This window comes from Astyanax mexicanus, chromosome 18, assembly GCF_023375975.1.
Source record: "Astyanax mexicanus isolate ESR-SI-001 chromosome 18, AstMex3_surface, whole genome shotgun sequence".
Lineage (NCBI taxonomy): Eukaryota > Metazoa > Chordata > Actinopteri > Characiformes > Acestrorhamphidae > Astyanax > Astyanax mexicanus.
In genome coordinates, this window is record NC_064425.1 from 41390309 (window position 1) to 41407382 (window position 17074).

At 40.5% G+C, this 17074-nt stretch overlaps 1 protein-coding gene across 1 annotated transcript in view; it reads left to right on the top strand.

Moving 5' to 3' along the window:
• The window catches only part of chd7 (chromodomain helicase DNA binding protein 7), a 68742-nt gene that overhangs the window by 33865 nt on the left and 17803 nt on the right, over positions 1-17074 (top strand). The window contains exons 4-22 of the mRNA XM_007245094.4: positions 814-943; positions 3030-3161; positions 3337-3402; positions 5190-5245; positions 5727-5841; positions 6553-6636; positions 6907-7044; positions 7185-7306; positions 7967-8210; positions 8420-8596; positions 9312-9455; positions 10375-10651; positions 10908-11118; positions 11674-11869; positions 12135-12302; positions 12906-13085; positions 13236-13346; positions 14531-14736; positions 16850-17049. Of these exons, the coding sequence (XP_007245156.3) occupies positions 814-943; positions 3030-3161; positions 3337-3402; positions 5190-5245; positions 5727-5841; positions 6553-6636; positions 6907-7044; positions 7185-7306; positions 7967-8210; positions 8420-8596; positions 9312-9455; positions 10375-10651; positions 10908-11118; positions 11674-11869; positions 12135-12302; positions 12906-13085; positions 13236-13346; positions 14531-14736; positions 16850-17049 (2957 nt within the window). The remainder of the gene's footprint in view (positions 1-813; positions 944-3029; positions 3162-3336; positions 3403-5189; positions 5246-5726; positions 5842-6552; positions 6637-6906; positions 7045-7184; positions 7307-7966; positions 8211-8419; positions 8597-9311; positions 9456-10374; positions 10652-10907; positions 11119-11673; positions 11870-12134; positions 12303-12905; positions 13086-13235; positions 13347-14530; positions 14737-16849; positions 17050-17074) is intronic.

Here is a 17074-nt window from a genome sequence, read left to right on the forward strand (position 1 = left end):
AATTGATTTAGTAACTGCTGTTAATGATTTAGCATTTAGTGTGAGTGAATCCAAATTTAAATGGTTTGCTGTCTGTTTGAATATCAGTGTTTTAGGATGAGTCAGTATTTTAAATGGTTCAGTAACTGATTCAGTAACCATTACACATGATTGACTACCTGCAGTAAAAATCTATATCTAGCAGAAGTGCTTGAGAATATTAGAAATGGTCCTATATGTACTACCTGTTAGTGAGCTGCCACATAATATGGGAGACTGGGGTTCAATTCTCTCTGGGTGATAATGCTGCAATACACCAATAAGAGTTTTTGGGCAAGACTCCCAACTCTACATTGGCTTATCACTGTAATCTTCGCTCTGGCTCGGAGTGTCCGCTAGATGCTTTAAATGTAAATCTATTAAAGTGAGTTAGCTGGTTTGTCTTTAAGATGCTTTTACTGTAAAACAACCTGTAAGTGATTTTATGTCTCTGCACAGATCAGTAACTGCTGTAAATGATCAGACAGCTGCTATGTGATTCAGTAGCTGATATAAATGATTCTACTCTCTACATCTACTGTGATTGCCTTTTGGTATGAATCAGTAGCAGTTATGCATGATTCAGCAGCTGGTAGAAATGATTCAACAGTTGGTAGATATTATTTGGAATCTGCTATGTGATTCGGTAGCTGCTATAAACGATTCTACTGTGTCCATGTAAGTCATTCTGTCTCTTAGTCTGAGTCACGAGTTGCCATTGAACAGATTTGGCATATGCTGTGTGTCGATCTGCGAGTCGTTGTATATGCCAACAGCCTCAATGTCTCTTTGCAGTGTTAAGAAGACCGACACGGAGAGCTCTACTAAGAAAGATGGCAAGCGCAAGAGAGAGTCCTCGGTCACCTCCGACACAGAGAAAACTCCTCCCCCATCACCGGAGGAAGAGGATGATGATGGTATCCAGGTAACTGATGCTGATGCTACAGATGTTTTCAACTTATTTTAGCCTCTTTATCTCATACAGATATAAAGGTGCTTTAAGGGGTTCTGTGAATTAAGAACTATTTTTGTAAAAGAGCAGTTTGAACAGCAATCACTTGATGATTAGGTTCTTTACCAATGTAAATGTTCTTCGCTCCATAAAAGACTATAAATGAGTTTGAAAAGCAATCACCTTTTTTTTCACCTCTTTTACAACATCGCTCTTTATTTCTTTATTCTACTTCTATGATTTATTTTTTGTTGAAAGAGTGAACAGTGCCTGTAACTGAACTCAGGGCCTCATTCATTTGAGTTTTGTCTCGAAACTCTATATAAATAGATGACCCTGGAATTGTCACAAAAATAGAAATTCAGAATAGATAGATTTTGCATTCCAGTTTTTAGTATAGGAAAGGTTTAGTAAGCATCAGAATTTGTAGATTGTTCATTATTTCCAATAATCTATCTACTACCCCTACTATTATAGATTTTTATTTTTTGTTGATCTTCATTTTGCTTTACCTCACTGGTCCACTGTGATGTCGTTTTTACCTCGTTTTGGAGGCCTGCCCCGGTGCAATTCTGGTTGCGGCCTGCTGTGATCCACCGCCCCGTTAGGCAGCGGCAGGACCAGCCAATTCAGACCATCTGCAGTTTTCTGTTCTGGACCAAATCTTGGGCGAGCTCACCGATTGGCTGCTTTCCTTTGTTTTGTGGATGAGACATTGTCAACATGGCTGCCACACATGGGTGGTGTGGATGTGGCTGTGGTTAGAAAGGGGATTGTTTTTGAGTCCGCCATATTGTGTTGTAGAAAATGTGCTTTGCCAGATTGAGCTGTGGTTGCAAGGTCCACTGAAGAGGACCATGTTAAAACTGGGAAATTGGGCTGGCTTTCATTTTTTTTCTTATTGAACTGGTCAGGATGAAGAAAAACTGCCTAATTTTGCAGAGCTGACATTGTCAGAATAAAATCATCAGTGGAATTTCAACAAAATAGAATTTCATTATGGAATACAGAAGCTCTTTGATTAGGTAAAAAAAAAAATGCTGTGGCATAAAATGATTTAAGCCTTGCTCCCAGAGCCTTAAAATGTAGTGCAGTAACAGTATTTGAATGGCCAATATCCGGCATGCCTGTAGTGATGGTGAAAGAGGCCAGCGGCCTGCTTGCAGACACCTTGGCAGCTATATTGGTAAAGGTCTGTAGCTGGTCTGCTAACACCACAGTAGCAAAATCAAACAAGGCCTGTAGCCGGTATTCTATTGCTTGTAGCAATGGTGGTTAAGGCAAGTAGCTGGGATTCAAAAACCTTGGTAGCTAAATTGGGCAAGGCCTGTTAGCAATCCACTAACATTGTAGTTGATTGATGAGACCTGTGGAGGGAGTGCTAACGTTGCACTAGCAAAGTTGGAGGAGCCGACTTGTTAATTCCATAGTAGCAGTGCATAGACAAGGTCTATAGCCAGCATGCTAATGCATTGGTAGGGATGTGGGACGAGACTCGTAGCTGCCATGCTAACACTACAGTAGCACTGAGTGTTTTTTAATAATTTTGGCCTGGCCATCTTTTTCAGATGCGTCTTTGAAGTAAAGATCTTAAAAAAAATAAACAGCTCTTTTTGAGAGTAATTTGTAAGAAAAGATATTAATATATGTCATTGTTTAAATGCTTTGTACTTGTATTAAAAAAGAAAGTGGGATTGTGCATTTCTATTACACTCTGTGCTGTGTAGATATTAGCAAAATATATTGTTGGACAGTTATCTTAAAAATGAACAGTTCGTCCTTGGTCAGTGTTAGGAATTTTTTTTATAAGCCTCAGTTAAGACATTCCATTTTATAAACCATCTGCAGCGTATGGTACAAATTAGTGGAAGATGGAATAAAAGCGTAACAATGACATAATTGCAGAGATCTCTGCTCATACCATTCCCCAGGACTCTTTGCTGTCAGTTTAATAGTTGTGACCAGACTTTATTAATTATATTTATTAAGTTATTTATGGGTACGGTGAAGAAGCTATTCATTGATTTATTGCTTTGTATTTGTGTTTGCTTGCCCGCAGAAGAGACGCTCTAGCCGGCAGGTAAAGAGAAAGCGTTACACTGAAGACCTGGAGTTCAGGATCTCTGACGAAGACGACGATGGGGATGATTCTCCTGGACCCAAATCACCCTCGACTACTTCAGAACAGACGGTCAGTACTGCAAGCTGTCTCTCTCTCTCACTCTGTGTGTGTGTGTGTGTGTTTGTGTGTTGGAGTCACCACAGCGGAGGTGGAAAATTGCTGACGTAAACAGCTGTTTGTTGCTGTGCTGGAGGCATGTTCCCTCACTGATTTATCACTGTCACTTTGTGTGCATGTGTTTTAGGAGGTGCCTGATGCTGAAGGCCCAGTTGTGGAGAAGATTATGGGCTTGCGTATGGTCAAGAAACAAGTGAGTGTTGAATAATAAAGGGCTATAAAGCAATCAGTGATATATAATATTTCTCATCTTATGTAATAGTATAATAATTAATCACTTATTTCTTGTACTTGTTTTAAATGATTTGTTGTATTTACAGAAGTTTATTTAAGGTAATTAAAGTTTTTTTTTGTGTGTGTGTCAAGAAATGTTGATAAAACAAGTAAAAATGTCTGCCAGTGGAAAAACATACTTTCAGTAGATTAAGTTACTTTAAAAAAAAAAAAGGTTGGGCAGCCATTTTATTTTACTCACCCATTAAACAATAGAAGAAAAAATAGATGCAGTGTCCTTTTGGAGTGCGGACTGTCACGCAGCAGTACGGATGCAACAGATTACCAAGGTGGTGATTCCTGTATCTACTGTAACAGTAGATTAACCCTTATTTATATCCAGAAAAAAAAGGAATCTTGACGGGAATCTGTTACTCATTCTGCCGTAGGACTTGCCTGCGTTCTAACGGAGACTGATTCTGGCAGGGAGGCAGTATTTGGCACAACACTTGGGAAGGCAACTTGCTAAACTTTCTACAAACCAATCAGTGTAAAGAATCCCCATCCCTGTCACCACTCACCACCGTCCATGTAGGTGATGATGACAGGATGTGATAGTTTGTTGGTGCACTTAGTCTATGAACTGCATTGTAAGCTTAAGAATCCTGTAAAAACATTACTGACTAAGTTCTAATCTTAAGTTATTACCAGATAATACTTGATTTATGTATTAGGACCGTCTAATAAACCCAGTTTTCACAGTGTTAACAAGCAAGCAAATAAGTGATGTGCTCTGAAATGTTTCAAGAGCTGAAGAACTCCAGGCTCAGAGTCTAGAATGCTGAGGAGCTCAGAGAGGAAGATTTTATTCCACTCTGAAGGCAAGAACACAAGTCCTGTAATGAATTCCAGTACTGCTGATCCATGGCTGCTGTGCGGTAATAGAATTGTGAGGCGCCTGGTGACAAATACGAAGTGAGGGAACCTCCTCTCGGGGCGATTACTCTCAGCTTTAGAAGAAACCGTGCTGTACGCTCCGCTACTACCTTTCAGAACGGTGCCGCGAGTCCTCCAGCCAAAAATAACACACCCGGCACACGCGGCTCTCAGTAGCGCAGCTGCAAATGGGCTCCCGCCCGAGGAAATGGTAGGTTTTGGCGTCTGGCGTAGCGCTGTGGTTTTGGCAGGAAGCCAGGCCCGGGTCAGCTCCCTGCGAGTGGAGCTGTGTGTGCGGCGGAGGGCTGAAGTGATTCATGACTCATGACTCAGGCACACCGCACTGCTCTTCACTGAGAGACTGGGAACTGTGTTCCGCCGTCTCACTCACTGTCGTTCTGCTATCGTCTCGGGGCACTGCAGACAACAGCAAAATTGCGCGTGCCAAGAAAATAAGAACTCCTCGTTTCGTCACAGGAAGCGTGCTGAAAACATGGAGTGTGAACTTTTTTTTTCTTTTTCTTTCGTGCTTCTCTCCTCCTCTGCAGCAGTGATTTGTAGGCTCTTATGAACTCTTAAATGTGTTAAGTTAAACAAACACTAAACCCTGTCAAAATTAAAACCCAATCAATCCATTATGCTCTAAAATAAGGATTACATACTGAAATTAAAATGCTTTAAATACCTTGCCAAAATGTCCATAAAAGCTTCTATTATTACTGACGTAAATAGAATATATTAATTTGTACTAAACTAAAAGTATTAAGTTAAACACCGAACCTCGCCCATAATAAAACTTAATCGACCCATTCTGCTTTTCTCCTTTTAAAGCTGGAGTCTGGAGACGAAGTGGAGGTTGAGGAATTTTACGTCAAATTTAAGAGTTTGTAAGTATCAGCTGTATAATGTGCCATAATGTTATTTCCACGAGGAATTATTAAATATTTTTAATTGTTTGTGTATTCTAATGTATTGTCTTTTGTTTACCAATAGAAATATACTATCTACTGCATTTTTGCTACAACAATTTACAGATCAATGTACTATAATATGATGTGACTTAATATGTGGTGACCTTGTCAATAAGCTGATTAATAAAATTAGATATTTATATAGCTTATGTTAAAGGAAAAACTTACAACGGTTTAATTGATAATTTGGCAAATAATGAGTTAAGTATTCAGACACAGGATGCTAAGCTGGAACTTTTTCTCACCTGCAAAATATTTATAATATAAAGTATATTAGATCATTTCTCACACTGTCTACCTCTGCCTCACTGTTCAATTATCTAAAGCTTTTGAACAACTATGCTTAGATTATTTCAATTTAAAACAAACTCTCTTTGGGTGCTGTTGTGTTGCGTAGCTCCTACCTGCACTGCCGCTGGGCGGACCTTGAAGAGCTAGAGAAGGACAAGAGGATCCACCAGAAGATCAAAAGGTTCAAAGCCAAACAGGCACTCAACAACTTCCTTAGTGAGGTCAGTACCTGCCCTCCATATCCCAGTATCTCCTCCATTTTGTTTTTCCCTACACGCCCCCCACCCCCTTCTTTTACAGCTTGTGCTGATAATGGTGGCAGTGTGCAGTCATGCACTGTTGCGTATATTTATGATGGCTTTTTGAACAGACCATAAAACGGAGCACTTCACGACTATCTTCTGCTCTCCTCCTGCTGAGGCAAATCAGAAGCCCAAAAAAAATTCACATCCTATGTGAAAGTTCTGTAGTGAAAATGGGGTTTTCCCTCTAGAACCATACAACCCATACATTCTGTACATCTAGGTTTTAGTGTAGGCCTGTGAAAATTACATGATCAACTTACTGTAATTAAATGTGAATGTAATTGAACAAGACCTCATTGACTGACGTAGAAGGTTTATACAAATCCTAAAGGAAACATCTAGGAAATGGGTAAAGAAATGTAGAGAAAGTGCCTAAATTTCTTTGCAGTTGAACCACTGAGCACCAGATATATAATATATATGTTGCTTATATATATTATGGATATATAAAGCCACATTTACAACATAAATATAAATATTTTATACATATATTACATCTAGTAGAATATGGTAATGATGATGATCCAGGTGCATGAAGTATTGAAGTATCTCTACCTATATAGTATCTCAATTTATATACATTCAAAGTGTGCATTGTTTAATACTCGTCTGCTTTCTCTCTCCCAGATGGATGATGAACCTTTTAATCCAGACTATGTGGAAGTGGACAGGGTTCTGGATGTGTCTGAGAGCACTGATGAAAATGGAGAGGTGGGTAACAGTTGTTGTATTTTATTTTAATCTCTTGTATTTTAATGTTTGTAATGAGCTGTGAAACTAATTCAAACGCAGCAGTTGAACCACTAAAACATAGTTTGAAGTTCAGTTTAATGGTCTTCTGCCAGGCTGCAAGTTAACATATGTTAACTTTTATCTATAGCGTTTTAATACTATATTGTTGAATGCAATATAACTTCTGGCATAGATTATTGCAGTATGATAGGGTATGCTCCAACTTTTTTCGTCTCTTTTGTCCTTCAGACGGTCACTCTGTACCTGGTGAAGTGGTGTTCTCTGCCCTACGAGGACAGCACGTGGGAGCTGAAGGCCGACATCGACCAGAGCAAGATAGAGGACTTTGAGCGAGTGATGGCGCGAGAGCCGGAGACGAAGCGTGTGGTGAGGGCTGGCACTCTTCTCCATCTCGCTTTGTTTTCTCTTCTGAGTGCAGAGAGCGCGAGAGCAGGGGCGCAGGGAAAAGGGCCACGTTCTTGCGGTTTGCTGAAAACCACTAACGGGAATTGTTTTATTTGAAACAGGAGCGACCTCCCACCAGCGACTGGCAGAAATCCGAGAGTTCCAGGGAGTATAAAAACGGCAACGCACTCAGGGAATACCAGCTGGAAGGAGTCAACTGGCTGCTCTTCAACTGGTATAACACGTATGTATGCAATTATTACTCCGGCGTCCAGCTGCACTGCCTCTCACCCTTATAAACACAGACTGTAAGGCCACAAGCATTACACCTAGGCCTGTCATGATAACTGTGCTTCTGTGGACTATATATATTAATCCCTTAAATAACTGCAATAAACAATGTTAGTTATTTTAAGACCATTTGATGCAATGGAAATTATTAATATTAGCATAATACATTTACTTTTATCAAAAATTAGCATTTAATTTTTAAGATTTGAAAGACATGTAAATTGAAATAAATGTTTTAAATGAGTACAAAATAAACAAATCCTTAATAAAATTAAGCTTCTATTTTTAAAGTGTTAAGTCGACTTTATTGTCATTGTGCTTTTCTCAATATGAAATATTATACAAAAAAGTTGACATACCAGCTCATTCATATTAATATGTTTTCAATAAGAAAGGTTATGGTTGTTTCTCTTTATTTTATAATAAATAAAAAATGTAGATATTGTGACAGACCTAAGTCATTTTCTCTGTGTAAATAAAGGATTTTAATGAACCTCTTGAATCTTGTCCCAGTGTTCCTTTTGGCAAGCACTAAATTAATCCCCCCACCTTTCATTTTCCCCGCTGCTTTTACATTTTCTGTTTTATTTATTTATTTTTTATTCTATTTCAGACGAAACTGTATATTAGCTGATGAAATGGGTCTGGGAAAAACCATCCAGTCCATCACCTTCCTCTACGAGATCTACCTGAAGGGCATTCACGGCCCGTTCCTGGTTATTGCACCTCTCTCGACCATACCCAACTGGGAACGGGAGTTCCGGACGTGGACTGAGCTCAATGTGGTCGTCTACCACGGCAGCCAGGCCAGCCGAAGGACCATCCAGGCATATGAGATGAACTACAGGGATGCACAGGTAAATACCTTTTATTTAATAATTGATTTAATCAATTTAGTATATCATATTGCTTTGCTTGCAGTATCACGATTTATTAAAGAATATATTATTTTATAACCCCTGTATCTTTTTATATTGCATTACTAGGTTCCTGCAAACGCACATAATTTGTTAGCAATGACTTAACGGATACAAAAATAGATGTTATTTTGCCCTCCTCTCTGTAGGGTCGTGTGATAAAGGGAGCCTACAAATTCCATGCCATCATCACCACGTTCGAGATGATCCTCACAGACTGCCCAGAGCTTCGTAGCGTTCCCTGGCGCTGTGTGATTATTGATGAGGCTCATCGACTGAAAAACAGAAACTGCAAGCTGCTGGAGGGACTCAAAATGATGGACATGGTTAGTTCCTCACTGCTCATTTATTGTTGGGGCGTTTTCATTCTAGCCTTTTTTTTTTTTTTTTTTGGGACGCGAGTGGGCATGCTCCAAGTGTTCAGTACATTTGGTAAAGTATAAAAACTGTCCGTTTTTGTGGATTGTGTTCTGTACAGTGAAAGGCAAAGCATCCCAAAACTCTCTTCCTGGGATATTTATATGCAATTAAAATTATAAAAAGCAACTTGTATGGCATGGAATTTTGCTAATATCCACAGTTCGGATGGAGTTCTAGTGTGAAAATAAACCAGCTATAATAAGCCCTTCCCTCACACCAGCCAAGAATTTCCCCTGGGTGTACCCATTTATTCAAGTGTTGAAAATGCTCTTACTTTCCTACACTTTCAGCTGTGAGTGCCTCTTAAATATGTGCGTTCTGCTAATTTCATTTTTGTGTGCCTCAACACCAAATGCTTCTGACAAGGCCAAGCTGAGAAAAGCCTTTCATGTTTGGAGTGTCATACCAATTAGAGTAGCCAAAATGCCAGCTTTTAGTAATCTTAGTCCTGCAGGGCTGGGGTTGAGGGGGTGCTAGTTGCAGAACCGTTTGGCCATGGAGCTCAGGAGGTGCTGGATTAGGAGCTTTGATTAATGTGCTGCAGATGACCCTTCTATTAAATTTCTTATTCACCTGGGACGGTGGGTCGTGATTTTTAACGAGCCTCTTTATATCCCGCAGGAGCACAAAGTCCTGCTGACAGGAACACCGCTGCAAAACACTGTGGAGGAACTCTTCAGTCTGCTCAACTTCCTGGAGCCAGATCGCTTCCCCTCAGAGTCCACCTTTATGCAGGAGTTTGGAGATCTCAAAACTGAGGAACAGGTACAACGTTCATCATCTCTTTAACCTTTTTAAATTTGACTTGCTGCTCTGCAGCTTATAGAGACAGCATATTGTCCTTTTTAAAACATATTTTGTTACAAATGAGCTTTAATCTGCAATGATGTAGTGTAGAGGTGTAAGAAATGATCAGTTTATTGAAGTATCATATTTTTATACAGTTTTTAAAACATTGATTGATTGGTAACTTTTGTTTTAACTGTAAAGGTTGATGTCAGTGGTTCATTTTGTTATTTAAACCCAGCCTGCAAGATGTGTCCTATGTTCTTGTCAATACATATCCCTATAACAGAGGTGTAAGGAAACACCGCTATATCAGAGTATTGCAATGTTTGCAGTTCTGCATCGATTTAAATCAACCCAATGGCATTGGTTTGGATGTTAAAATTGGTGTCAGAGGTGGTTCATTTAGTATTTAAACCTCAGCCACTAAATAGCAGTGTCTCCTTCATATTCTGAAATTCTGATTGGATAAAAAGTCAGTTTAACTCCGATTTTATACATGTTTTTAAGTACTGTGACATTTTTCCTCAAATTTGATCGTAAAAAACCTGATCGCACACTAATGCTAAAGCTTTGTTAAAGTTTAAAAAGGCTCTTTGTTTACCAGACGCATCACTCTACACTAATTTTCACCACTAGTATAACTATGTTTACGTTTTGGCAGTCCTACATTACTTCTTTTATTTATATTTAAATATCCACTATTAAAAGCTCAAGTCCTAAGAAGAAAAAAATGACTATCACAGTTTTTATTATTTAGATTTTTTTAAAGTAATTGACATCACTAATAAATATAGAAATAAGTCATCGTTTGCATTAGTTTGACCTTTATTTACCCTGCCTTTTTCCCCCGGAGAGATAAAATGTTTGACACGAGTGGTGGGTGTTGCTGTTTCAGGTGCAAAAGCTGCAGGGCATCCTAAAGCCCATGATGCTGCGACGACTTAAAGAGGATGTGGAGAAGAACCTGGCCCCGAAAGAGGAAACCATCATTGAGGTTGAGCTCACCAACGTGCAGAAGAAATACTATCGTGCCATTCTGGAGAAAAACTTCGCCTTCCTGTCTAAGAGCGGCGGCGGCAGCAGCGGAGGGGGCGGAGGGTCTAGTGTCCCCAACCTGCTGAATACCATGATGGAGCTGAGAAAGTGCTGTAATCACCCCTACCTCATCAACGGTGAGAACACTCGACACGTAACTGTGGAAGCTTAAAGTATCTAAATTCAGTATTTGTTAGAGAAGGTGTCCACAGATACATGTACATATAAGGTCAGTTTCCCAGACTGGGATTAATCCTAGTAGTAGACTATATTTTCATTTCAGTGTAAAATCACCAAACAAAATGGTGTTTGGTCAAAGACCAAGATTAATTTTATTTATTTATTTATTTTATTCATTCATTCATTGTTTTGTCCTTTTAAACCGCCCTATAGGTGCTGAGGAGAAGATAATGGAGGAGTTCAGGGAGACCCACCCTCCAGAACACCCAGAATTCCACCTGCAGGCCATGATCCAGGCTGCAGGAAAGCTGGTTTTGATTGACAAGCTCTTGCCCAAGCTGAAAGCTGGCGGCCACCGCGTACTCGTCTTCTCTCAGATGGTGCGCTGTCTGGACATCCTGGAGGACTACCTTATCCAGCGACGGTAAAAATCCCTACAAATCACTGCAACAAACACCAGAACATGACAAAAAAAATATTATGGCTGTTGGAAAAAAATATAAATACATATTAGTCTCACAATTTCAATAATTGATTTTTAAATGTCATTTAAAATGATTAAGATAAAATAATCACTGTGATTATGCTTAAATATGTTTAATTATATATTTTTTTACTTTATACACATTGTCAATTGTGAACTATGTTTAACTACCAGCTGTCTTTCAAAAAAAAAGTAAAAAATGTAAACTATTAAAAATTATGAAGATAAAATAAAAAAAAAATAAGCACAAATGTGTCACCAGGCTCTTTAAAAAGAGCAAAATACATTAAATCACATTCTTTATCTTTATCAGCACCAGAAAATACATAAATTATAAATAACTTTTAGTTTTTATCGTTACAATGCACCTGTTTCTGGATTTGAACTAAATTAACAGTGACATTAAAATCTGCCCTTTTTTAAATTTGTCAGCCATTTACTTTAAGGTGTGTAAATTTATTTTTTTAAAAAAGGTCTGCATTTCCTGTGCTGCAGGTACCCATATGAGCGTATCGATGGCAGAGTGAGGGGTAACCTCCGGCAGGCAGCTATTGACCGCTTCTCTCGGCCTGATTCAGACCGTTTTGTGTTCCTACTGTGCACCCGCGCCGGAGGCCTGGGCATTAACCTGACTGCTGCTGATACGTGCATCATCTTCGATTCTGACTGGAACCCTCAGAACGACCTGCAGGTGAGCACCAGCCTCCTCCTCCTGCTCCAGGGCTGCAGGTCATTAGCAGCGAGCTGCACCGACGGTAGCACCCGTGGGAAACGTTTTTTTATTTAACAAAAGCCCTTTCATAAAAGAACGCTTCCAGCTGAGTGAATGGATGGAATTTGGCTCTTGTATTATGCAACCGGAGCAGTTTGCCGGTCGTCAGCGAGTGTCTGTTCAGTCAGGTTTTGTATGAGTGTGAGTGTCTGACTCCTCCATCTCTCTGCTGCTGCTCTTTCAGGCACAGGCGAGATGCCACAGGATCGGACAGAGCAAGGCGGTAAAGATCTACCGCCTCATCACCAGGAACTCTTACGAGAGGGAGATGTTTGACAAGGCCAGTCTAAAGCTGGGACTCGACAAGGCTGTCCTGCAGTCCATGAGCGGAAGGGAGAATGCAGCCAATGGGGTACGACCTGCTCACTCACTGCACCTCCTTTTTATGGAGCTGTGTTTGAAGCTCTAAACTCTGTTCCAGATGGTTCATTATTACACATGCATACATACTTTCCACCACGTGCTGGCAGCTCCTCAATGGGCCTCTAAGACTACCTTTCTGTATCCTTCAATTCTTCCTTCTTTTCATACTTCAATCAGTTTTTGCCTTTTTAAAACTTTCTTTACTTCTTTCTATCTTTGGTTTACCTCCTGACTGACTGTCTCTTCTTTCTTCTTTCTTCAATCCACCTTGACTTTTCAAGCCTCCTTTTTATTTTCTTTAGTTCTTATTTTGTCTTCAACTTTTTCCTTCGTTTGGACATTCCAACCTTCTTTTTGACCTGCATTTTGTCCTTTTCTGGCTTCCTTCCATTTATTTCACTCCTTCAGCCCTTCTTTACTTTTCTATTCTTCCTTACTTTTTTTCCTTGCTCCTTTACTTCTTTCAATTCTTTATTCTTTCATTAAATCCTTCTTGCAATCCTTTCTTATCCCCTTCCTTAAATCTCTATTGGATATCAGTAACTACATGTTATCTGCAAATACTGACTGCGTTATGAACGTGATGTTTCAGGTTCAGCAGCTCTCAAAGAAGGAGATTGAGGACCTCCTGCGCAAAGGAGCGTATGGAGCCCTAATGGACGAGGAGGACGAGGGCTCTAAATTCTGCGAAGAGGACATTGACCAGATCTTACAGAGACGCACTCAGACAATCACCATTGAGTCTGAGGGAAAAGGCTCTACTTTTGCAAAGGTAATTTAGCAGCATTATTAGCTGAGGTTAATAGATCAATGTATTTACCCTCGTTTCGGCTGACTTGACTTTCATGTTACCCTATAAATAACTCTAATTAAAGGCTGAAATGTTTGTTTGTGTTAATTTATTTTCCTTTTCCCTCACCAGGCGAGTTTCGTTTCCTCAGGGAATAGGACAGATATTTCTCTGGAGGACCCAGATTTCTGGCAGAAATGGGCAAAGAAAGCAGAGCTGGACTTCGACGCCATCAACGGCAGGGTAAGACCTCGCTTTTTGCTTCTTCTTTTTTTTTTATTATTAAGATGGAATGAGGATGCCCGCTTGTGAAGCAATGCCTCGTGCCTCGGGAGATGTAGTTAAAGCCATGCGCTAATCTCCTGCTCTCTCACTTGTGTAGCGATGTGTGAGGGATTTATAGCTGACTGTTAATCATTGTTTCATTAATGCCGGGGTCACGCATTAGCAGCCTTCTGACGGGTATCGCCTCCTTTGCTGCAGCTGAAGATTGATAATTAAAGGCGGGGAAAATCCAGGTCTGAGTGGATTCCCCAGCACTCGATGGTGTCACTCCTCATAAATATGCTATCTGAGCATAATTAATGAGGCTTATTTCCCCAGGCTAACAGTGCGTGGAATGTAGTCGTAATTGGGCAAAGGCGAAATTGTTTAAACTTGGCCATGGGAAGCGTTTTCTGTAATTACCACTGTTCTCTCCACTCAGGAGAATTTCAGGCTCTAAGCAGCTTACGGCTGCTGAATGGAAACGTCACTCGACATCGGAGCGAAAAGTGCTTTATCACAATATTGTATTCTGCTGGTGCCCTTGAGCAGAGCTCTTAATCTAAACATTGTATAGATGGAGCAGACAGATCTCTCCCTCTCTCTTTCTGTCCCCCTCTCACTCTCTCAACGCTGTGCATCAGCAGTGGCAGATTCTTATACTAGTATTGAAACTTTCATGCATAGTACAATGATCTTCATAAAAAAGAAAATCCAATTAATACTTTTTTTTAAAAACACTGTAATGAAGTTGGGTCAGTGTTATTTTGCCACTAATATCCTAGATATGCTTTTTCTATTGCAGTATGATACAAATATCGAAATATCGTCATACTGCCCGCCTCTAAGTATATCTGCAGATTGTTCATATATTGTGCACAGTACTGTAGCCATGTGAAAGTGTAAATTTCTTTAAAACTATTTGTGTGCAGTTAGTTCCATTTTATGTGCAAATTTTTGTTTGCACTATTGATTTGTCATAAAATACCGGAATCCAAAACTTGATGTACAGTTTTTAGTGCTTTAGAGTGTTGTGCTCATTGATATTTTGTTATTTTTTTTAGTCTAATTTTATGTGCCTATACTTTCAGATACCTGTATATGACCATATTTTTTATTTATTATTCTTGGGTATTCTAACAGCAAATTTCGTCTCTTATCAGAATACCCTAGTGATTGACACTCCTCGTGTCAGGAAGCAGACTCGTCACTACAGCTCGATGAAGGAGGATGAGCTGATGGAGTACTCGGAGCTAGAGAGCGATTCTGAGGACAAGCCTGTTCAGAAACCACGGAGGCCCCAGGACAAAGCCGTGGGCTACCCCCGAAGCGAGTGCTTCCGAGTGGAGAAGAATCTATTGGTCTATGGGTGAGTTCAGCTTGGCGGGTTCTCAAATTAAATGTATCTATATAGTGTTTTTTACAACTAGAGACAGACAATGCACCATTTATCAGTAGTGTGAGTAATGTGAGAAAGCAGTCTGCCCTCTGTACATTTGGCCCTCGGTGGAAAAGTGGTTGTAGACACAAGGGCACCCTAAAACTCAGGCATATGCCCCCTCCAGTCAACAGTCTTGAGTGATTGTATGCATCGTGTCCGGTAACAGCACCAGCATCAGTTTACCCATAATGTCCGTAGACCCCTGCCTGGATCTGCAGCTTTTATTTAAGGGGCAACAAAAGCTAAACTAAACGAATAGGGTTTCACTCTAGACTTAAAGCTTGAGTCCTGAAAATTTTTTGGAAGGTTATTTCAGAGTTTGGAGGGTGTTATAAGAGAAGGCTGCTATTGGAGGATGTGTGTGGTGACAAATATGTCAAATCTGCATGGAAGATGCTGCCGTAGACACTTGGAATCTTCAAAAGCACGTCAGGCACACACAGCTTTATCTTCACCAACATGCGCTCTTCCTGTCCCAGTTCCACCACACACATCATACACCAGCCCCCGAGCCCCACCTCCACGCAGGCTGGCTGGCTTTTCCAGGCCACGTCCCCAAGATCCCTCAGTGAAGCTGCGAGCCAAAGCTCTCCATGGAAACTGGCCACAGCAGGAAGGCCATCCCAGTGCCACAAGACTGGATACTCTGCTTCCTGCATCGCTTCTTTCATCGCCGCCCAAACACCCCGTTCCCTTGCCCCGCCTAGTTTTACGGTTGGGTTCTGAATATCTGAATGCTTGCAGTGCTGTGTCCGAGTTTGTCACACTGGCCTGTCCCCGGGCAGTGGCAGACACAGTGCTATCTAATGTACACAGTTAATTAAGCACCCGGCCTCAGCACTCACTCTGAGCGCTAATTATGGCTGGCTGCACGCACCGTGTCTGTCTGACCAGTATTATTTTTAAAATTCCCTCCCTTCACCCCCTCCCTCACTGCTTTTCAGTCAGACGCGTCTAGACCCCTTGGCTACACAGCAAATTAGATCCATCAAGTCTGAGGGCTTTGTCTCATCTGATGTAGTTTTTTTTTTTTTTTTTTTTTACTACAAAAAGCGGTGTAGGACTGTGGAATCTGAGCAGATCTCCATCTATTTTTTTTTCCCTCTCTATGATGCTCGTGCTCATGCTTTCTGGTGCTCAGACACTCTTGCGCGCACTCGCCATCTCTCTAGAAATCCCTCCGGGGCAGAGCTCCATTTTCCTCTGAGAGTTTGAGTGCTTCCATCAAATAACAAGGCCACTGGGTCTCCCCATGGTCACTGACCATGCCAGCCATTCCAGAGCCTGTGCTTTTTCCTGCCTGCTGGAGTCTGCAACAAACAGAGGAGCTAGGGCTGAATGAAATAGCCAAAATATATAATCACAATATTAGGCGTATAAGAAAATATCAGTTATACTAAAGTAATGCAGTATTGATTTTGCAATACTGTGTTGGTTTTAAAAAAAAACATATCAGTTTAAAGTTTGTTTGGTGCTGCGATTGAACTCTGATTGACCACTGATTCTGATTGGGTAAGAATGAACAAATTTTATTCCAATTTTGTAATGGCAGTTTTCTTAAAATTGATTTAAAGAATGAATTACACTGCTTACAGTACCGTAATACATACATATACATGATATATCGTGATGTAGGGTGAGGAACATATGAGTTGTGTTGTGTGACAGTGTAAATTGGAAACACACAATTTTTTTTTTTTATCTTTTACATTTTCATGAGAGACACTAAAATCTGTTACATTGAATAAGAATTATTTACATGAACCAAATTTTTACAGCCTAAAAGATCTCCTTTGATTTGAACATCTGATTTTGTGCAGCCCTAATTTAAGCCTAATTTAAAAATGTTGTTTTCATTTATGTTTAGTTACTTGTTGTGTTCACTCAGTTCAGCATTCATCGTAAAAGTGGCTGGACTATCCAACAACCTGTAATCTTGTGTCCCTGACCTGTGAGACCTCAGAACTAAGAGAACAGAACATGCCGATCCCGGAACTGTAACTTAGGTTCTTCTGGCTGACTGTTTTCTCCCTTCACCTAGCTGGGGCCGCTGGAGGGACATCCTGGCTCACGGGCGCTTCAAGCGTCCTCTGCGAGAGCAGGACGTGGAGATTATCTGCCGAGCACTCCTGGCCTACTGCCTGCTGCATTACCGGGGGGACGAGAACATTAAGAGCTTCATCTGGGACCTCATCACCCCAACGGAGGACGGGCAGAGCCGCACACTCTCCAACCACTCTGGTACGACAGATCAACCCTCAGAATA